At 52.9% G+C, this 22,266-nt stretch overlaps 1 protein-coding gene across 7 annotated transcripts in view; it reads left to right on the forward strand.

Annotated features, from left to right (window-relative positions):
• Positions 1 to 20,635, forward strand: part of IGDCC4 (immunoglobulin superfamily DCC subclass member 4) — a 39,620-nt gene extending 18,985 nt beyond the window's left edge. For 3 of the 7 annotated variants that reach the window (XM_086323002.1, XM_086323005.1, XM_086323006.1), the window contains exons 5-20: positions 894 to 1,034; positions 4,020 to 4,175; positions 4,874 to 5,287; positions 5,779 to 5,943; positions 6,481 to 6,618; positions 7,387 to 7,557; positions 8,997 to 9,236; positions 9,369 to 9,470; positions 10,944 to 11,127; positions 11,816 to 11,943; positions 13,712 to 13,882; positions 14,115 to 14,252; positions 15,421 to 15,526; positions 16,066 to 16,294; positions 17,024 to 17,185; positions 17,707 to 20,635. In XM_086323002.1, the coding sequence (XP_086179128.1) occupies positions 894 to 1,034; positions 4,020 to 4,175; positions 4,874 to 5,287; positions 5,779 to 5,943; positions 6,481 to 6,618; positions 7,387 to 7,557; positions 8,997 to 9,236; positions 9,369 to 9,470; positions 10,944 to 11,127; positions 11,816 to 11,943; positions 13,712 to 13,882; positions 14,115 to 14,252; positions 15,421 to 15,526; positions 16,066 to 16,294; positions 17,024 to 17,185; positions 17,707 to 18,120 (3,059 nt within the window). In that variant the 3' untranslated portion in view covers positions 18,121 to 20,635. Of the gene's footprint in view, positions 1 to 893; positions 1,035 to 4,019; positions 4,176 to 4,873; positions 5,288 to 5,778; positions 5,944 to 6,361; positions 6,619 to 7,386; positions 7,558 to 8,470; positions 8,711 to 8,996; positions 9,237 to 9,368; positions 9,471 to 10,943; positions 11,128 to 11,815; positions 11,944 to 13,711; positions 13,883 to 14,114; positions 14,253 to 15,420; positions 15,527 to 16,065; positions 16,295 to 17,023; positions 17,186 to 17,706 lie in introns of those variants that run through there. The other 4 variants (XM_086323003.1, XM_086323004.1, XM_086323007.1 and 1 more) reach the window with 4 other exon arrangements.
• The last annotated feature ends 1,631 nt before the right edge of the window (positions 20,636 to 22,266 follow it).

Consider the following 22,266-nt stretch of genomic DNA (forward strand, 5'->3'; position numbering starts at 1 on the left):
TGTTCTTTCCATTTCTCTGAAAATCTCCCGTCCCAGAGTGACGCGGTAGAAAGGACACAGGCTTTGGGGTCAGAATGACCTGGTTTGAATCCTGGCTTCTCTACTAACCATCTGTGTGACCCTGGGCTCCTTATCAAATGTCCAGCCCAGGGAGGTGGTGAGAATCGCCGAGATAGGAATGGGAAGTGCCTGGTGCCTGGCAGGTGTTCAATAGATCTCACTTCAGGCCCCCTGCAAAGGCCTCTATCTTGCCTTCCTTTGCCAAGGCAGCTCCCCTCGACTCCGACCCCTCCGCTCATCTCTCCATCCCCCTCTCATCCCATCCACTTTCACTCCCACCCTACTTCCGGGGGCTTAGCTGATGAGCAGAGTTTGGTTTGCTGCCCGTTCAGTGCCCGGGGTCTCTGCCTCCACCTGTTGGACAAACCAGGTATTTACCATGCTGACCCAGGGACCCAGGGTCATGCTGAGAACTTGGCAGGGAACGGGTGCTCCGGGCGCCACCAAGCTGGCAGAAACTCGAGCTCATCCCCTGCCTTCCCCACATGGGAGCTGAGGCACTCCAGGGAAGGGACTTGCCAGAACTAGAAACTCCAACTGTTGACTTCAAGTCCAGACTGCAAGTCTACTCTTGACTCTGCTGGTTCTCTGCCTTGAGGGGGGGTTCCATCCAGTAGGAAGAATGGGGGCGCTGTGTCGGAGGCCTGGTTTTTCCTCTCTGGCTCCCAGAGAAAGACCTCTGAGTTCCAGTCCCAGCTCTGTTGAAGTACGCAGCTGCTTTCCCATCTGTCCGATGGAACCCTGGCTGCCCCACCTGTCTCACCAAGTGACTGTGAGCATCAGGTAAAGGGCTGAATGTGAAGACGCTTGATGGTAAGGCTCCCTCTCTCCAGGGTCCCTGGCATCCGCTGGGGGGCAGGACGTGGTCATCGTGGCAGCCCCGGAGAACACCACCGTGGTGTCTGGCCAGAGTGTGGTGATGGAGTGTGTGGCCTCGGCTGACCCCACCCCTTTTGTGTCCTGGGTTCGACAGGGTAAGTGGAGGGAGAGGACTTGAGGGCATGGGAGAGGAAGGGGGTGGCGTTGCACACACCCCCAAGTCAGGGATCTATAAGCGTGACCACAGTATGGTCACCAACCTTTGGTGTGGCAGGAACTAACTTCTGTCCCAGGGTGGAGTGTGGGTAGAGGAGCCTGGACCAAATGAATCAATCTGTCTAGCAAGTTTCTTTTATGAAGCCCACTCAGTCTGCCACTCACAAATCACTCTTGAGACCTTTCTTGGGGGTGGCCGCTGGGCTTTGTTCTCCACTTTCTATGTTTCCAGTCCTTAAAACAGTGCGTGTGGGGCCAGTGAGTCAGGTAGCACTTGGACGCTCTGCTGGTCTAACTACATAGCCCCTCCTGGTCCACCCAGTCTGCTGCTGCCTTTGTGTGCCCGGCTTCATGCTAGGCACAGTGAGTGAAAGACACAGGTGAAAGAGATGGGGCCCCTGCCCTCTGATCTCACAGTCTGTGTAAGGGAGATATATCCGTGAGGAGACTTGGTGGTATCAGGCAGCAAGTGATGAGTGCCAAGCGGGCTGCATTACAGAAGATGCTGTAGGGTAATGAGAGCGCTGGGCCAACGTGACCTTGTAGCCTACTAAGCATGAAACCCACTTTCCTGCCAGAGCCTCCTAGAGCTGTTTGAAGAGGTTAAGGGCCAGGGCTGTTATTCCTGGTGGGCAGATGAGGAAACTAAAGCTCAGAAAGGCAGGTGGAAAGCCAGGACCCAAACTTTAGAGCCTGTTCCTTTTCTGGTACACCACCCCCTACAGCTCTGTATGGAAGAAAAGCAAGGATTACTTGTTTCCATTTGTCAATAAGAAGTGTCTTGTCCCAAGTCGATGGCAGAAGTAAGTCTTAAATCCAGCTCTCTTTACACCTCTTCCCTGGTTCAGTCCATGACCCCACACTCCCTTTTGTAAGTTTGTATCTCACATTCAAGACTAGATAATGATGAATACATAGAATTTAAAGAAAAATAATAACCCAAGATGACTGCGTACCCCCACCGAGCTGATGAGAAAGAACAGTGCTGGTTATCTGTGCCTCCCTGACCTACCTGACCTCACTGGACTCATGACACCTGCCTAGTTAGGGGAACCTTAGGCCAGCAGGACCCTCATAGTATTATTGGGGTAAGCCTGTGATGTCGCCTAGTTCCATCATCAATGCTTCTCAAATCCTGACCAGGCATCAGGATGACCCAGGGAGCTTCTTCAAATTGCAGACTCCTTCCCTTCACGCCTGAAAGATCATGACCCCGGATTCTTAATGTTTAACAAGTTCCTAAGGTCCTTCTACCGAAAGTGTGGTCTTTACCTACCTCCTGGGCGAAGTTAGAAATGCAGAATCTAGGGTGCCTGACGCCTCTGCATCTTAACCAGGTCTCTTGCGATTCTGTGATTTGTTTGCACAGTGGGGATTTGAGAATTGCTGTCCTAGAGGGTCCAGACACTGTGGTTCTGGGGTCTCACTTGAAACTCTGCTAATAGCAAACTTAGAAGACAGAGACTGGCTTCACTCCTGTCCCTGGGTGCTGTTCCTTTTCCAGGAATTTACTCCACTAAGTCTGGAGAAGGAAATAGCAACCCACTCCAGTATTGGTGCCTGGAGAATCCCATGGACAGAGGAGCCTGTTGGGTTACGGTCCATGGGATCGCAAAGAGTCGGACACGGCTAAGCGAGTAACACAACACAACAACAACTCCACTAAGTCAGGGGAAGGGCGTGGCTTTTTTGTTTTGTGTTGTTTTCTTCTGATGGCAAAAGTTGTACATATTCATTGTAGAAAACTAAGGAAAACCAGGAACAGTAAACATCCCACCACTCAGAGATTAAATTGCTAACATATGAATGTGTTTTCTTCCAGAGTTTTTTCTATGCACATGTATATTTCCCCCCCTCAAATAAAAGCATGCTGTATTTACAGTTCCAAGTCTTGTTTTTATTCAACCGTATATCATAAGCATCTCCCCATCTTTATTTTTTATTTATTTTTGGCCACACCATGCTGATTGTGGGATCTTAGTTCCCTGACCAGGGATTGAACCCGTGTCTCCTGCAGTGGAAGTTCAGAGTCCTAACTACTGGACTGCCAGGGGAATTCCCTCTCCATCTTTAAAGCTTTTTCAAAAAATAATTTTAATAACTGATAGTCCATCATTTGAGTATAGCCATGATTTAATTTTTGAAGTCCTTCCCAGTTGTCCACTGTTACAGTTAACACTGAGGTGATCAGCATTGTTAACAGCTCCCCACCACAGGGTGCCCACAAGTGGAATCCTGGCTTCAAGGTCAAGCTGGAGCCCCTGTATAGCCCTATCCGCATTTACCCTTGCTCAGGCATTGCAACATACTGTCTTTAAAAACTTTCCCACTTTAATAGGTGAAAATGAACATCTGTGTTTTGACATGCATTTCTTTGGTTTTGTGAAGTAGAATAGTTTTTTTGTTTCCTGGTGGTTTGCATTTCAGCTCCTGACTGTAAGGCAAGGGCTTTCAAAATGATTGTCACTTCACATCAAAATAAGTCTCCCGTATTTAGGTCTCTGGTTATGGTGCAGACCTTTCCAGCCATTTCTTCATCGTAGCCCTGGGCTGAGGTCATATGGCAGGAGTGTGTCCTTGAGAGAAATGAATTTAACAGTAATGGTAATGGTTGTAACTGAGTCGTGTTCAGAGCACCTATTAATGTGCCTGCATTGTGTGGGCCAGCCTCACAGACCTTATTGGTTCCACCCTCAGAACAGCCCTTCCTGCGAGGGACTATCTCCCCATTTTACAGAGAGAGACCCTAGGGCTCAGAGGGGATCATTGGTCTAGCAAGTGGAGGAACTGAGATCCCAACCAGAGACTGTTAGGTTCTCTTAACCCTGGTGGAGATGGCGCGCCCACTCGAGGTCGGAGGTCCGGAGAGTGGATGGAGGGGCAGCGGTCAGCTACCCGCTCCAGCACTCTCCCTCCTCCCGCAGACGGGAAGCCCATCTCCACCGATGTCATCGTCCTGGGCCGCACCAACCTACTCATCACCAGCGCGCAGCCCCGCCACTCTGGCGTCTACGTCTGCAGAGCTAACAAGCCCCGCACGCGGGACTTCGCCACCGCAGCCGCCGAGCTCCGCGTGCTGGGTGAGGAGGGGCGGAGGGTGAGATGGGTCAAAGGACCGGGGAGCAGGTGTAGGGGGAGACTGCCTTGGGGCGGATTAGCGGGGGCTGAGCGCAGGAGGAATAGGAAGTGGGAAAACGGACAGGTGGGCGTGCCACGGTGGAGAATGAAAAGGGAAGATAAGGTTGAGGGGGGCGGGGCCCCAGCACCTGGGGAGGAGTCCTTCGTGAGGGGGTGGGGTGCCTTGGAGGGGACAGACTAGGTAATTAGAGGAAACAAGTGTGGGAGGAGATTGGAGGATGGAGTTGAGGAAGAGGAGAGGGGTGATAAAGGGCATTGCTTGGGTTATTGGAGAGGTGGTCTGGGTGGGACCCGGGTAATGTGGGGAAGGATGAGAGTGAGGTTACTGGGGGGTACATCTGATAGGTGTGGGGTCCTGGGAGGTAGGGGAGACGGAATAAGTGCGGGAGAAGGGTTAGATCCGGGAGAAGCCAGGGTATTTGGGGAGGCCGAGGAAGCCTGGAGAGAATGGTTAGTGTAGGGCCGGGATAGAAGGAGGAAGAGAACTAGAGCTGCGCTGCTGAGGGTATTTTGGGGGGACGGGTGAATCGGGGAGAGGTGAGAATGAGTGAGGGGCTGCGGGAGTCCCTTGGGTATTTGGAGGCCGGGGCAGGCCTCTAGCGGCGGGAGGCACAGTCAGCGTTCCCCTCCGGTCCCCCAGCCGCTCCAGTCATCTCGCAGGCGCCGGAGGCGCTGTCGCGGACGCGGGCCAGCACCGCGCGCTTCGTGTGCCGCGCGTCCGGCGAGCCGCGGCCGTGGCTGCGCTGGCTGCACGACGGGGCGCCGCTGAGGCCCAACGGGCGCGTCAAGGTGCAGGGCGGCGGCGGCAGCCTGGTCATCACCCAGATCCGCCTGCAGGACGCCGGCTACTACCAGTGCGTGGCCGAGAACGGCGCGGGAACGGCGTGCGCCGCTGCGCCGCTGGCGGTCGTGGTGCGCGAAGGGCTCCCCAGCGCCCCCACGCGGGTCACCGCCACGCCGCTGAGCAGCTCCGCCGTGCTGGTGGCCTGGGAGCGGCCCGAGCTCCACAGCGAGCAGATCATTGGCTTCTCCCTCCACTACCAGAAGGCACGGGGTGCGTCTGCCCGGCGCTAAGACACCCCAGCAAAGACCTACTGCAGGGGGTGCCTACGGGGGTGGGTGGGGGGAAGGGACGCGGCACAGGGTGGATGATTGAAGGGTTGCCTTTGGGGATAGGATGGGATGGGGTGAGAGACCTGTGTGTAGATATGGGTTAGCGCATTTCCCCTTCAGCCACAGTTTAAAAGGGCAGCGAGAGGATGCCGCTCCCAGGGAAAATGCCTTGGCATTCCTGGAGCCAGCTTGTTAATTGCAGCAGGAGTCACTTCAGTTACACGCTAGAAAAGACTTCTAACCAGTGGGAGAAACTAATACAGTGGGACTAGATGTCAGGGGAGTTTATAGTCTCAGATTATCTGGAATGATTTAGCTAGAAAGAGGCTATTCCAGGGACTGGACAACATGAAGGATTCCCTAGACAGCTTTGAGCAGGGAAGCCTCTGGCGGTGGCCCTGTGACAGACACTTTGTCCCCTAACCCACTCAGGCGTGGACAATGTGGAATACCAGTTTGCGGTGAACAATGACACCACTGAGCTACAGGTTCGCGACCTGGAACCCAACACAGACTACGAGTTCTACGTGGTGGCCTACTCGCAGCTGGGGGCCAGCCGCACCTCCTCCCCGGCTCTGGTCCACACGCTGGATGATGGTAGGGCCTCTGCACCTGCCGTGGGCACCTTGGGCCCCAGGGAATTCCCTGGAGATGGTAGCTTAGTTTCTCTTAACTCCTGTACGCCAAGGTGCTTTTACTTGCCTTGTGCCATCTTTTGTGCCCTGTAAAGGAGTGGGCAAGGGTTCATCTCCCTAATTTGCAGTTGGAGAAACTGAGGCCCAGAAAGTGAGTGACTTGCCCAAGGTCAATAGTGTAGCTGGGACTTGAGCCCAGGTTTCATGACTGCCTGTAATCAGGTGGCTCCTTCTCCGCTGCACCCAGGTACCATCCAGTCAGACAGGAGCCAGTGACAGTCCGCTGGATGTAGAAGATTGTGCTGGGGGAATGTCCTGGGAAGGCTGTCCCATCCTCTCCAGCTTGGGGCTCCCCTGAGAGGCTCCCTTTCCTCCCTCAGATCCTGGTCCTGGGCCTACTTCTGACTTGCTGTGTGACCTGGGCAAGTCTCTGACCGCTCCTGGGCCTCACCTTCCACGTCGGTGGAGCCGAGCTCACGTTGATGTTCTTCTGTCTCAGTCCCCAGTGCAGCGCCCCAGCTCTCCCTGTCCAGCCCCAACCCCTCGGACATCAGGGTGGCGTGGCTGCCCCTGCCTCCCAGCCTGAGCAATGGGCAGGTGGTGAAGTACAAGATAGAGTACGGTTTGGAAAAGGAAGGTGAGTGGGGGCAGGAATCAGTGAGGTGAGGGGCCCATCAGAGCGGCTGGTGGAGTAGGGCAAGGTGAACCTAGAAAAGGGGAAGGTGGGCTGGGGGTTGGGAGGGCAGGAGTGGAAGGGAAGGCTCAACTAGAGGGCTCGCTCGAGACAGAGGTAGGGCTGGGGGCTAGCCCCACCTTCTGTACAGCTGCGGCGCGTAGTCCGACAGTCCCTACTTCAGGCTCCTTGTCTGTGAAGTGAGGCAGGTGACCTAGGTAATCCTGGGGTCCCTTCCAGCTCAGAAGGGGTAGGGAGGTGCAGGGTTTGCTTGTGGGATTGAGGGAAATGAGGCATGGGTGGGGTGTTAGGACAGATGTCAAGAATCTTGGGGAGGAGGAATGAAATTGATGAAGACATAGGAGAAGGCGATTGGCTGGGGGCCAGGGGGCCAGGGCGAGAAGGCAGGGAAGGGTGAGGAAGGGGGCGTGGGTGGTCGACAGGGCTCTGGAAGAGTCGGTGCTTGGTGGCTTCACAGTCAGCCCCTCGGGCCCATGCCCTGGTGTGTGTGGGCTGGCTCCTGGGGCAGTGGGGAGCGTGTGCCCTGATTCTCCCCACTGTGAGCCCAGGCTCATGGCTGGCATCAGCCAGGGTCAGAGGCCTGGGCATTCATTGAAGCGTGGAGTCCATCCAGGCACTGAGGGGTCACAGCCTGAGGTGGAAGAGTCAGCGTAGGGGGGTTTAGGAGTTCTTAAGGGGGCCACCCAGAGCCAGTGTCTTCTGTCCCAGCAGATCAGATTTTCTCCACCGAGGTGCCGGGGAATGAGACACAGTTTACGCTGAACTCACTTCAGCCCAGCAAGGTGTATCGAGTGCGGATTTCAGCTGGCACAGGGGCTGGCTACGGGGCCCCCTCCCAGTGGATGCAGCACAGGACGCCCAGTGTGCACAACCAGAGCCATGGTACGGGGCCAGAGGGGACAGGTGGGGTGATGTGAGTGACTGTGTGGGCGTTTGGGAGCCCTCGGAACCCAGACCAAACCACTCCCTCCATGAGAGATCTACCATGGCTGCCCCTGCTCAATGGGTGAAGAGACGAAGGGCTGGTGTTTGCAGACACCCCTGGGCTCATGTATCCCTTCCATCTGCTGTGTGACCTTGGACAGACCATTCACAACTCTAAGACTTCACTTACTACTGCCAGGTGTATCATGAAGATTAATTAATGTAAACAAAGGTTTGATAAAATCCCATGGACGGAGGAGCCTGGTAGGCTGCAGTCCATGGGGTTGCTAAGAGTCGGACATGACTGAGCGATTTCACTTTCATTTTTCACTTTCATGCATTGGAGAAGGAAATGGCAATCCACTCCAATGTTCTTGCCTGGAGAATCCCAGGGACGGGAGCCTCGTAGGCTGCCATCTATGGGGTCACACAGAGTCAGACACGACTGAAGCGACTTAGCAGCAGCAGCAGCAAGTAGTAGCAAACAGGGGCCTTCCCTAGCAGTCCAGTGGTTAAGAAGCCATGCTTCCACAGCAGGAAGCACAGGTTTGTTCCCTGGCCGGGGAACTAAGATTCCCATGTGCCGCACAGCACAGCTGGGAAAAAATAAATAAATAATAGCTGCTTCTGTGATTATGACTGTTGTGGGTTTTGTTGAGAGGCCCAATAGTAGAGTGGTTCAGTTCAGTTCAGTCGCTCAGTTGTGTCCGACTCTTTGCAACCCCATGAATCGCAGCACACCAAGCCTCCCATGAGGACAAAGCCTGACACACATACAATCTGTGTCATCTTGGGCAAGTTACTGGACTTCTCTGAGCCTCAGTTTCCTTATCTGTAAAACAGGGACACTAGTAGGTTTGTTATTTTGTAGGGTTGTGAGAATAAAGTTAAAATACATGCTATGAAGTGCTTAGGACAGCATCAGACACACAGTGAGCCAACCCACTCTCAGGCTCCAAGGAGGTCTCCCCACTCCGGTGGCTCCATCCCTCCTTCCTGGCTTCAGCAACCCCTCTGATCCCCTTGCCTGCTGGTGCCCATGCCTTCATGCCTTCAGAAGATTTACAGAGCCCTCCTCTAAGTCAGGTATTGTCAGCCCTGCCCCAGAAATGCTCTTGGCCAACCTCTTTGCAAACCCCCGGGAAACGTCCCTGCGTTCCCAGCACTCTGGGCTTATGGAATAGTGAGTTCTCCTCTAGACCCAGCCTGGGCCTGACCCTTAGGCTGGTGGCTGAGTGGTGAGATATATGGGGAGAACTCTGGCAAGGGCCTCACTCAATGCTGTCTTCCTGCTTTCTGCTTCCTCATGCTTCTTCCTGCCTCCCTTCCCCGGCCTCCCCTTCTTCCTTCTCTTTGATTCTCTTACTCCTCCTCCCTTCCGGCTCCTCTGCCCCCAGTCCCTTTTGCGCCCACAGAGCTGAAGGTACGGGCAAGGATGGAGTCCCTGGTCGTGTCCTGGCAGCCACCCCCGCACCCCGCCCAGATCTCTGGCTACAAACTGTACTGGCGAGAGGTGGGAGTGGAGGAGGAGGAGACGGATGGTGAGAGCCCTCCAGGGGGCCGTGGGGACCAGGCTTGGGATGTGGGGCCTGTCCGGCTCAAGAAGAAAGTGAAGCAGTATGAACTGACCCAGCTAGGTGAGGAGGGCCGCCCGGGCGGTGGGGTGGATTGACACAGGTCCAGCGGGGGGCTGGGCAAGCTGGGCTGGTGGTTGGAGATGGAATCTCTCAGGGGACACAAGAGTGACCCCCCTCCATGGCCTTCCCCAGTCCCTGGCCGGCTGTACGAGGTGAAGCTCGTGGCGTTCAACAAACACGAGGATGGCTATGCGGCAGTGTGGAAGGGCAAAACGGAGAAGGCCCCCACCCCAGGTGAGGAGGCTGGGGAAGCGGAGCGGGAGGGCTCGGTCAGCAGGGCTGCGCCTTGCCTCCTTTCCCTCTCCTCCGAGCCGGCCCTCGTGGGCAGGCCATCTAGAAGTTTCAGCCACCTGCAAACCTATTCTACTGGCTCATTTAGATCACAGAGAGAAGCTCCGCTTCTGCCTTATAGGCCCGTGTTTTCATTATCCTTGAGCAGTGCTAATCTGGAAGGTTTGAACATAGAGAAACCCAGTGGTTCATCAGTGACTTCTGGCCCAAGTTTGACCTTTAAACAATTTTTAAGATGACCCACCTTCATCACACTATCTCTGAGATTATTCCTCTGCTCTAGGCAGGGAGGGTATCCCTATGTGGCCCACCAGGAAACTGAGGCTCAGAGTTGGTTCAGGTTACTGTAACAAAACACCATAGACTGAGTAGCTTACACAGCCAACATTTACTTCTCACTGTTTTGGAGGCTGGGAAATCCAAGATCAAGGCTTTAGCTGAGTCAGTGTCTGGTGAAGACCCGATTCCCGATTCATAGACCATAGGCCATCTTCTCGCTGTGTCCTCACAGGGCAGAAAGAGGTCTAGAGAGTTCCCTAGGGTCTCTTTTATAAGGGCACTGTTATGGACAAAAAATCTGTGTCCCCCAGAATCCATATGTTGAAATCCTACCCTCCAGTGTGATGTATTAGGAGGTAATTAGGACTAGATTAGTTCATACTGCTTCACTTTCTTCTTGAGCCGGACGGGCCCCACATCCCAAGCCTGGGGGGGGTTGTACTCTTTTAAGAGTCACAGAAGAGCTTGCTTCCCTTTTCTGCCCTGAAGATACAATGAAAAGTTGATAGTCTATAACCCAGTAGAGGGCCTTCACCAAAGCTTGATCTCAGACTCTGAAATTGTGAAAAATAAATTTCTGTTGTTTACCACCCAGTCTGTGGTTGTTACAGTGGCCCAAACAGGCAGGACTCCACCATATGTTCAAGTTTCAACATAGGAACTTTGCGGGGGAACACAGACATTCATTCCATGACACTTCTATATACTTTACAAATATTAACTAATTTAATCCTCATAACAACCCTATGAAATGTAAGTACTATTATTAGCCTCACTGACGGAATAGAGAATGGAAACACAGAGAGGTTAATTAACTTCTCCATAGTCACACAGCCAGTACATGGCAGAGTTGGAATTTGAACCAGGACAGCCTGGCTCCAGAATCTATGCTCATAATTATCGTGACTTGCTGTCTCTCTCTCTTACATACTAGTGTTCCATAGTCTGCCAAAATCACTTAAATCCTTGGCGGCCTCAGTTTCCTTATCTGTGAAGTGGAAATAAAGCATTATTCCCAACTCACAGGATCACAAGTGAAGGGTAAAAGAAAGTGCCTTGGGAACTGCAAACCACAGTACATATTACCAGATGAGTATCTTCCCTCCCTTCCCACACTCTATAATTTTCACCCTCCAGACCTGCCCATCCAGAGGGGGCCACCCTTGCCCCCTGCCCACGTCCATGCGGAATCAAACAGCTCTACCTCCATTTGGCTTCGGTGGAAAAAGCCAGACTTCACCACAGTCAAGATTGTCAACTACACTGTGCGCTTCAGCCCGTGGGGGCTCAGGAATGCCTCCCTGGTCACCTATTACACCAGGTGGGAAGAGGGACTGTGAAGGGGCGGAGTGGAAGGGAAGGAGGCAGCAGGTAACGATGAAGAGAGGGGCCTGAGGGTTCAGGGACATTTCATGACTCATGTGTTAAACTGGGGGCACGTTGAGAGTCTGATGACCTGATGGTGACAGATGGGAAAGGAGAGCCCATCCAGTCCTGTCCCCTCACCGGAGGGCTCAACCCTGGGAGACGTCATGCAGGACAGACCTATTTATTCAGTCTCAGGTGATGGGGAAGAGACAGCCCAGCTGCTGTCCTGAGAGGCCCCCCGTTGGATGGGGAGGCAGAGACCTCTTGGTCTCTGTTGGTTTGGCAGACAAAACAAAGCATAAAAAGCAATAGATACATATTAATACAATTGCAGCTGAAGGAAAAGTTATGCATCTTTTCCTTTAAGTCAAGGAGAAGATGCATCAGATAGGATTCTTTGGGTGGAGAATGATGTGGATTAACCCAGGAATATTTCTTGAAAGAGGGGGCCTGGCTTGGGGATTGGACTTGGAATCATATATATACATCCATCCATCCACATCTCTCTGCAGGTCTCTGGATGGTGTTAGTGGCCCTGGTGTCAGGGAGCAGGTTCCCTGCCCGAGGCAGGGGTTGCAGCTGGGTTGGGGAGGAGACTTGAAGGGGCCCGAGAGTCCTAGTTGCATTTCTTACCTCGGCAGCTCTGGAGAAGACATCCTCATTGGCGGCCTGAAGCCGTTCACCAAATACGAGTTTGCGGTACAGTCTCATGGTGTGGACATGGACGGGCCTTTTGGCTCCGTGGTAGAGCGCTCCACCCTGCCTGACCGTGAGTGGCCCCTCAGCCCCTTGACCACAAGTCCATCTTTCACCGAACTCCTTGCCCCAGCAGCCCTCTTCTGAAATGCCCCTCAGAGCCCCAAAAGTTCCGGTCACTTGCTTTGCATTTATGCTGGCAGTCCAGTGCTGGTCTTAACCATTTACTCACAGGCATGATCACATGAGATTTAGAGGAGTGGTTTCTTTTAAGAGGCTGTGCCGAGACCTCACTGAGCTGTGAGGAGGGCCGGCTCTGGAGGCAGGCATCCTGGACTCTGCATTTGGGTCCCCAGCCTGCCCCTGACACAAAGGGAGACCTAGGCAGGCCCCTTCCCCAGCAGGGCTTCTGTGTCCTCATCTGTAAAAAGGGAAGTTGGGACCATGAGCTCTGCAAGTCTGTGACTCTGGAACCCTCTGGAAACGCATCTGGAGACAAGTGGCTCTTTGTCCTCACAGCAGCCTCTTAGGTTCTGCTGACACAGTTCCCCTTTCTACCAGCAGACCTTTGTTCCTGATCTGAGATAAGAAGACGTATGTAGGGTGGGGTGGGGAGGCCATCCACCCTCATGAATGCACTTTTAAAAAAATGCTTACAAATCGTTTCTCACACACCCATGACCTCAGCTCAAGCAGTGTTGTTAGTCGCTCAGCCATGTCCAACTCTTTGTTCCTCGCGGACCGAGGAGCCTGGCCATGGAATTCTCCAGACAAGAATATTGCAATGAGTTGCCATTCCTTCTCCAAGGGATCTTCCCGATCCAGAGATCGGGCCTGGATCTCCTGCACTGCAGGCAGTTTCTTTACTGCCTGAGCCACCAGGGAAGCCCAAGAGCTCCACTTACCATGGTCTTGCACGTGGAATGGAGGGAGGCTCAGTGTTTTCTCAGGGGAGACTATGACACGGAATCCCCAGCTCAACTGACCTGATTACAGAGAGGGGAATATTTTCTCCTTTCACAGATGGAGAGAGTAGAGCCTGAGAAGTGGGGAGTCACCCAGGGCCATTGAGGGTTCTGACAGCCCATGGTGCTGTGGCTTTTTTAAGCCTCACAGCCCTGGGTCCCCATCTCACCCTCTGTTGGGCCTTGAAAACCTGAGCCCCCAAATTTATGTTGTTTCCCAACTCACTAGTCACCTTTTGTCCCTCTTTTCTCCCCTCCCTTCCTCATTTACTCCTGCCCCACTCCCGCGCCCCCATCAGCCTCTCTGAAAACAAAACACAAAGCCTTTCAAGGTGGTACTTCACACATGAGGATTCCTGTGACTCTAAGGTCCTGGGCCCAGGCAGGCGTACACGGAGGCTATACAGGACGTCAAACAATTTTACTTGAAGATTTGCGGTGGTGAGGGGAGTTAGGAACTTTAAATAATAAATCATTTTAAACATTACTTAGACATTAAATGTTACCACAGAAGAGATGAGTTTAAATGAAATGTGAGCCTTCCAAAAACTTTTGAGCTCTGCCCCCAGGTCCCCTGAGGACCAGACACCATCTTCAGCCCTTGAAAGTATTTGAGTGTGGACATTTGAAGAGCTCTGCTCCAAAGAGTGGAACAGAGTTTCTAAGAGGGGCAGAATGGTGGCAAAGACCCCTCCCTAACTGTTTTCCAGAAATTCCCCAGTGAGAGACCCGACCTCATTTTGCTTCGTGGTTTGTGGTTTGTTCCAGTAAAGGCGGAAGCAAGGAGGCCATGCCTTCATGCCCTGGCTCCCAGCTGTGCCCATGGCTGGGGCTCTCAGTGACCCTGCCTCTCCCGTCTCCTCCCCTGACACCCAGGGCCCTCGACACCCCCATCTGACCTGCGCCTGAGCCCCCTGACACCTTCCACCGTCCGGCTGCACTGGTGCCCCCCGACGGAGCCCAACGGGGAGATTGTGGAGTATCTGATTCTCTACAGCAACAACCACACCCAGCCTGAGCACCAGTGGACCCTGCTCACCACAGAGGGTGAGTGCCCGCACCCCAGGACCTCTGGGGTTTCCCCCCACCCATTTCCAGCCTCCCCAGTGGCTGGGTTAGTACTGAGATGGCCACGGAGGTTTGTTCTAGGAGGAGCAGGCAGAAGCTGCTACCTGGGTGGGAGCAGCAGGTCTTCCCAGGGCCACTTCCCAGCCCAGCCCTGCAGGCCACCCCTACCCGGGTCACCAACCCTGCTCTCCCTGGCTCCCCCGCCCCCCAGGAAACATCTTCAGTGCTGAGGTCCACGGCCTCGAGAGCGACACTAGGTACTTCTTCAAGATGGGTGCACGCACAGAGGTGGGGCCTGGGCCCTTCTCTGGCCTGCAGGATGTGATTACTCTCCAGGAGAAGCTCTCAGGTAAGAGGTGGAAAGGGAGGAAGGGGTGGGCTCCATCCTGGGGCAGCCCAAGCTCTCCAAAGGTCCCCAGAGCTGACTTCTAATCTTGAAGTCATGTCCTCCAAGGGCTTGCGTTCAGGCACATGTTGTTGGACAGCTGCCCTCTCTATTTGGTGTGAAAGTGTTAGTTGCTCAGTCACGTCTGACTTTTTGTGACGTCATGGACTGTAGGCTCCTCTGTCCATGGAATCCTCCAGGCAAGAGTACTGGAGTGGCTAGCCATTCCCTTCTCCAGGGGATCTTCTCGACCCAGGGATCGAACCCAGTACTTCTGCATTGCAGGCAGATTCTTTACCATCTGAGCCACCAGGGAAGCCAGGTGTGGAGAGGACACATTTGAAGGGGAAATGGGTGCGGTTCAGTGGTAATTCAGTCGAAAGGTCAGATTTGTGGGAAACTGGCTTGGTTTCTTTGGGAGCTTACTTTCACTGGAGAACTGGCTTGAAGAGGTGATGAGCTTTATACAGTGGAGGTCTTAGGCCATGAGACTGTCTACACCATAATTTGCAGGGCTCAGTGTGAAAGGAAAATGTGGGACCCCTTATTAAAAAATGAAGAAGACAGACTTCCCTGGCAGTCTAGTGGTTAAGATTCGACACTCCCGCTGGAGGGGGCATGGGTTCAATCCCTGGTCAGGGAACTAAGATCCCAAATGCTGCACAGCAGCCACAGAAGAAAAAAATACCCTGTGTGCCACAACTAAGACCTAGCATAGCCAAGGAAATACATTAAAAAGAAAAATGAGCAAGAATTTCAGGGTGGTGACAGCAGAGCATTAAGCCAAGCGCAGAGCCCTTCTAAGCATGGGCCACGTGCCACTGCACGTGTTACACACCTGCGAAACCAGCCCTGTTAGGCAGGCAAGAGGCATGTTTCACTGAAAGGCCGGGTTGATGGGGAGGAGCTCCAGCTTCCGGATGTCCAATGGGGCTGACAGTTGGAGAGAGAGGTAGTGGTGGTCCCTGTGAGTCTGTGGGGCCCTCTGATCCTTGCATCAGAGATTTCACACGTCCAAAGGAAGAGACTCAGGCCAGTGGCCTCCAGAGGAAGCCCCAGGATGTCCTGGTCTATGAACCTCGGGTTTTCTCCTGTCCTTGATCTGTTCTATTCCCTCCCTCTCCCCTGCCAGACTCTTTGGATGTGCACTCAGTCACAGGCATCATCGTGGGCGTCTGCCTGGGCCTCCTCTGCCTCCTGGCCTGCATGTGTGCTGGCCTGCGCCGCAGCCCCCACAGGTAGGTTGAAGGACCAGTCTGACCACAGAGAGGAGCAACTTCCTCTGCAGAGAAGAGAGAGCAGGGAAAGTGGCTGTGACTTGCTCTAGCCCCTCCTGGGGGTTGTCTGGGATGAATGGGTTGGGATGAGGTCCTCGTGAGAATGGGAAGCGGAATGGGTTTAGGGAAGCCCCCAGCGTATCCCCTCAGTAAGGGCTGGCGTAGCATAGTTGCCTCTCTCCTGCTTCCTTGGTGGTGGTTGTTCAGTCACTCAGTCGTGTCTAACTCTTTTCGACCTCATGGACTTCCTTGGTAGCTGCTAGCGTCTTGCAAAGAGGGCCCCCAAATCTCCAGATGCCCAGAGCCCAGGGAGGAAGGACCTCAGTACAGTGTCACAGCTGTTGTGAACAGTCACAGAGTTTCTTATCCATTGCACAGACGGTGAAATTAAGTCTCAAAGATGGGTAGGAACCTGCCCAGGGACATAGGCTGGACTAATCCCAATCCCACCGCTGCCCCTCTCTTTGACCACACTGTCTGTTTCCCATCTTCCCTTCCAGAGAAGCCCTCCCTGGGCTGTCCTCCTCGGCCACTGCTGGGAACCCTGCACTGTACTCCAGAGCCCGCCTGGCACCCCCCAGCCCCCCAGCTGTCCATGAACTGGAGTCCCTTGTGCACCCTCGTCCCCAGGACTGGTCCCCACCGCCCACGGACATCGAGGACAGGGCTGAAGTGCACAGCCTTATGGGTGGTGGCGCTTCAGCCGGCCGGGGTCACTCCAAGAGAAAGGTGAGCCTGGAGCCGGGGAGGCCGAGCCCCACACTGCGGTTCATTCCCAAATAGGACACTAGGGGGCGCGAGAGCACGCTGTGTGACCCTGTGAGAGGCCCGCTCCCCTCTCCCCTCCCTGGACCAGCTGCAGAAGAAAAGGCTCTCCCTCCTCTTTGAAAGGGTTGGCAAGGCAGGGAAGCAGATGGGCCTCCGTCTCTGGCAGAATAGGTCAGCCTGGTTCTCAGGAAGGAGGGGAGAGCCCCCGAGGGGCTGTTGGCGGGTGACTCAAGGTGGCCAGAACACGCCTCATCCTGGGAGCTGGGGAGAGCTCTAAGACCCAGTTCTTCCCAGCATGGGGGAAGGAGGCTGGTCAGGTAGGCTGTGGCCAGGTAGGACCGGGATCCAGATGAGGTGCATCCACACAGGCCGGGTCCTGTCCATCCTGGCAGTGGCGGCTCATCCTGCATTCTCTGATCAGCCAGCGCGAACCCCTGAGTGCTTTCTCACCCTCTCCCTGCCTCTGTGTGGTGAAGGAGACCTTGCCTGGCTCAGAAACTCCTGGGCTGTTCTGCAGGAGCATCTTTCTATCCTCAAATTCACCCCCAGACTCTCAGCTCATTCTGTGCCTGTCCCCACTGCCTTGGGGAGGGAAGTAGAAAGGGGGCCAAGAGTCTGTGGAGGGGGCTCCAGCCGTTTCCTGCGTATATCCCCATCAAGCCTTCAGCTCCTGCTTCTTTCTCTGTGCAGATCTCCTGGGCTCAGCCCGGTGGGCCCAGCTGGGCAGGTTCCTGGGCAGGCTGTGAGCTGCCCCAGGCAGGCCCCATGCCCTCTCTGACACGGGCCCTGCTGCCCCCTGCTGGAACTGGGCAGACACTGCTGCTGCAGGCTCTGGTGTACGAGGCCATAAAGGTCAGTGTCCTGGAAAGAAAGAGGGAGGGAAGGAGAGAAGCGTCCCATGCTTGGTAAGAGCAAGTAATGAATCTTCTGGAGACCCCTGGTGGTAACGTCCCTGGGGGTAAAAGTCGAGCCTGGAGACCCCTGGAGCCTCTAAAGGTGAGTGGGTGGAGGGCAGGCCAGTGTTTGGGAAGACAGTCCCTCCTCGAGCTAGGCATAAGTGGGCCACTGCAGAATTCCCATGGATCTGAGCGTGCACCAATCTGACTGCATTCAGCCCTTCTTCGTGTTCACAGAGCCCTGCCCATATCTGGTATTTCTGAAATTCTGTGACAAGGGCAAATCGTAGTGTTTCCCTGCCTTCCCATGGATCTGATCATCATCTGGAGGACAGTCACTGTTCTTCCCTTACCAACTCCCGCATGATATATAAAGGGCTCTAGGCTGGAGGTCAGCCTCTCTCCACCCCTAGAAGGACAGTCATTCTTCTGATGGTCACGCTCAGTGATGGTTTTTGTGTTCTCTGCTCTGACCAGGGCAACGGGAGGAAGAAGCCTCCCCCAGCCTGCAGGAACCAGGTGGAGGCCGAAGTCATCGTCCACTCGGACTTTAGTGCATCCATTGGGACCCCTGACCTCCACCTCCAAGACCTGGAACCTGAAGATTCCCTGCCTTCAGAGGCTCCTGACCTCACCTCGAGTGTTGTGGATCTTGGTCAAGGGGAAGACTGGCTGGACCAGGAGCCAGGCGGATGTGAGCAAGCAGCCCCTGGGCCAGACAGACTCACTTGCCTGCCAGAGGCAGCCAGCGATGCTTGCCCCTACTCGGACCTCCAGTCCAATGAGGCTCTGGAGGAGGCCCCTGGGAACAACGGCCAGCCAAAGGCCCCCTGCCCTCCAGGAGCCAGCCCAAGCCTGCCCAAAGCCCCAGTCCCGTCCTCCTCTACTTAGCTCCCCTAGAGGGCACCATTTGGGACAGGCTGGTTTGGATCACGCGACATGATGCGTGTGGCTACACGTGTACGCGTCTCTGCCTGCAAGTCATCAAGCCACTTGGAGCCTCCTGGGGTGCTTTGCCTCGGGGAGAGGAAGGATTGGATTATTCGCTCCACCTATACTCTGTGACACATGTGGTTTGTGACACATGTGACGCACAGTTACATGTGATATGCACATGTGTGAAGCACATGTGTGTGTGCTGGTTGGTGAGCTGGGAAGCTCTGGGCCAGGCAGTGGTCACTGTGGCCTAATTGATCCTCCAGGTCAGGACACTGCCCCAGAGTGGTCTGTCCCCAGCCCTGCGGGCCCCTACTCTGTCACCTAGCCTTTTATTACACACTCTGAGAGTGTCTCCAATGCCTTGTCTGACAAAGACAGCCCCGGCCCACTTTCCGGTTGGGCTGGGCTGAGTGCAAGTAGGCTCTGAATGCCTGACACTTTAGTCGCGTCACCTCCCATCTGCCGTGTGTCCTGTGTCCAAACTGAGAGGGTGACTCCAGCTCCCCTCAGAGCGAGTCTGCACCTAATTTTGTAATTGGGGAAGTGCCTGGTTTTGAAAATCTGCTTTCTCTTGCTCTCCCTTTTCTCCTCCCCCTCGCTCCTCTAGGGTCTTGTTTCCCTGTGCCCCTGTTCTCCCAAGCTTAGGGCCCTTCCCTTCCGTCCCAGGACTCTCCTCTCTGTGGCTTCTGTCTGTCTCCGCTATCTCTCTCTCGCCTCTCCCACACTGTGTCACGTGGCTCTCCTGCCTGGGTTCAGTCTCAGCACCCTTCCCTCACAACGCGACTACCTCATGTCTGTCTGGGGCCGTGATGGGACTCCTGTGTCCGCCGTCCACTTCAGCCATCATCCTCCTGCCCCTGCTTCTCTGTGCCTCTGTAGACCCCATCCCCAGGCAGACTGCACACCCCCAGTGTGGGTTGGGAGAAGACCTTTCAGCTTCCCTTGCTTCTTTCTCCCTGGGATTGAGACTGGAGGGTTCTCCTTAGAGAGGATGAATGCAAGTCATCCTTGGGGGTTTTGAGACACGGAAGGGGGAACACGACCCAGAGGCTTGGGATACAATTATTCCCTCCCTTCCATGCGGTAAGTCTGGTTTGCTGGACAGAGGCATTTGAGGCACCTTGCTTCCCAGCTGGAGCTTGAAAGGGAGAAGGGGGTGGGAATTAGGGGCTGGGCAGCCCCTTCGCCTCCCACTCTCTGCACCTTGTCCAGGAACTGACAGGATGGGGCTGGGAGGAATCATCCTCTAGGGTGCTGGAAGTAGGGTCTTCACACAGGACAAGGGTGATGGGCTCATCTCATTTTGCTCTTTCTTTAAATTCAATCCTGAAGTCATTTTCTGTTGACGCCCCCCCACACAGGGACAAGCCTGACTTGTTTCATTTATTTGATTTTGCACCTCAGCCTCTCATAGGAGCATTTAGTACTTGGTCTCTTCTCCCTGAATTCATCTTTTTTCACTGAGCAGCAAGCACATCAAGGGTTAACTCTGGCTTCTGAGCCAAATTAGAAATAACCAGTCTATCTTTCCTTTTTTTTTAATGGTGAAATGTCTCTCAGTGGAGTTGCAGCTTCCTCAGACCCTTTCAGCATCTGTGTTTATTACACTCGGGTGTCACTCAGGTTTGACATCCGCACCTACATTTCCTCCTCCTCCCCCTTCAGGCAGCCTATGATAACACTAAAGATTATTAATGCTGGTTTTGTATCTCGTTAAGGACAGAACTGTCATTTGTACTATTTCTGTAGCATTCGGCATTGCTGTGGCTAACACTACTGTACATGTTTCATCACTGCTCTGAAGGTCAAAAGCCTCATTTTATTTGGCTGGTTTGATTTTTTCTTTTTTTTTTTCCTAAAGGGGGAGAAAAAAAAAAAAAAAAAACCTGTCCTGAATTAAATAGCTGTTTTAACAGTAGGCTCTTAGCATTACACCACATAGTCATTTTTCATGTTCTTGTTTAACAGGCACTGAGGTTCTGGTTTAAATTAAATAGCTGCAAATGAGACAATTTATAACCCATTAGGTTGGGTGGAAAATTGTTTCTCAAAAGCAAATAAGTAATAAATCTGGTATCTGCCTATAACTCACAGTTGATAAGAACATGGCCATTACTCACTAGCATTATATATGATTTGGGCTCTGGGTAATTTGGAAGTGTTAGGTTTGTGTCTTTGTAGCAGTATTTTTATTAGAAAAGAGTCCATTGGCCTTTTACAGGGTATTAATCCTTTTGTCACCTACCATGGATGCCTTATGGTTTTTGAGTCTCATTTAAAAACCTTTTATTGATGCATGACAAGTATAATCGGTACCTGCTCATTTATTTGTCTGTAGTTTTGCTGTATTATTTAATTATTTTCCAGCATTTTTTTCTCCTTAAAATTATGATATTCTTTAGTGTTAAGCCAATGCATTGATCATATATCTGTCCCTGTAATGAATTAATAAACTATTTTCCAAAAATGTTCTTGTTTTTGGAACCAAGTGACTAGAATTTCCTCAGCCTTTCTGCCCTAGAGAATGTATTTCTTACCAGGATAGGAAATGTTGAGTTTTGAGCAGAAGAGCAGGTAGTTATAAGAAAGAACTGGACGTTCTCTAAGGAAGAGGGAACCTTTGTACACTGTTGATGGGAATTTAAATTGGTGCAGTCACTGCGGCAAACAGTATGGAAGTTTCTCAAAAAACTAAAAATGGAACCACCATATGACCCAGCATTTCCACTCCTGGGTATGTAACAAAACAAAAACATTAATTTGAGAAGATATGTGCATGTCAATGTTCACAGCAGCATTATTTACAATTGCCAAGATATGGAAGCATCCTAAATGTTCATCAACAGATGAGTGGAGAAAGACAGTGTGGTTAAGCAATGGAATACTGCTGCTGCTGCTGCTAAGTCGCTCAGTCGTGTCCGACTCTTAGCGACCCCGTGGACTGCAGCCCACCAGGCTCCCCCGTCCCTGGGATTCTCCAGGCAAGAACACTGGAGTGGGTGCCATCGCCTTCTCCAACGCATGAAAGTGAAAAGTGAAAGTGAAGTCGCTCAGTCGGGTCCGACTCTTAGCGACCCCATGGACTGCAGCCCACCAGGCTCCTCCGTCCATGGGATTTTCCAGGCAAGAGTACTGCAGTGGGTGCCATCGCCTTCTCCGATGGAATACTACTCAGCCATAAAAGAGAATGAAGTTTTGCCACTTGCAACAACATGGATGGACTTGGAGGGTATCAAAGTGAAATAAGTTAAAGACAAATACTCTATTACTTATATGTGGAATCTAAAAAATACAACAAACTAGTGAATATAACAAAAAGGAAACAGACTCAGAGAGATAGAAAACAGACTAGTGGTTACCGTGGGGAGAGGGGAAGGAGCAAGATAGGGGTAGGTCCATACTATTATAAAATAAGCTCCACGGATATGTTGTGAAACACAGGGAACAGAGCCAGAATTTTATAACTATAAATGGAGTATAACCTTTAAAATTATGAATCACTGTATTGTACACTTGTAACATATAATATTGTACATCAACTATATTTCAATAAAGTAAAAAAATAGGTTACTCAGACTCCTAGGATAGGAACCCCCCCCCCACCTCAAAAAACGAACTGAACCATGTCCCTCCCTCAACAGGCACTTAGAAAAAACACCTGAACTTAGGAAAGATGCTTTCTTTGATGGCATTCTTTTAGGCTCTTCAAGGATCTCTTTTCATCTGGACACACTTTTTTTTTAACTTTGTTGGACCCAAGGGAGGAGTGAACCACCAAACTCCAGAGATTGGGTTCGACAAATCTTCTTTGTATAAATCTGGCTTCTAAAATTGCCTGTGACGCCCCTTCACACATATGGGTGCAGTGCCTATGAACTCAGAGACCCATACATGCACTCTCACCTTCACAGTCATGCTGGTGTCCATTAACTCAAACCTAGGCACAATAGTCATACACCAGACTCCACGCTTACCCCACACACATCTCAGGATTACATTTGGCAACTGCTCTGCTAGGATCTTTATAGTGCCTGGACCATGGGTGTTTTTCTACTGCTGGGAACCAAGAACCAGAGGCCTTCCTGCCCAGGACCACTC

Source organism: Bos grunniens, chromosome 10, assembly GCF_055505025.1.
Source record: "Bos grunniens cultivar Pamir isolate PY7600 chromosome 10, Bosgru_T2T1.0, whole genome shotgun sequence".
NCBI lineage: Eukaryota > Metazoa > Chordata > Mammalia > Artiodactyla > Bovidae > Bos > Bos grunniens.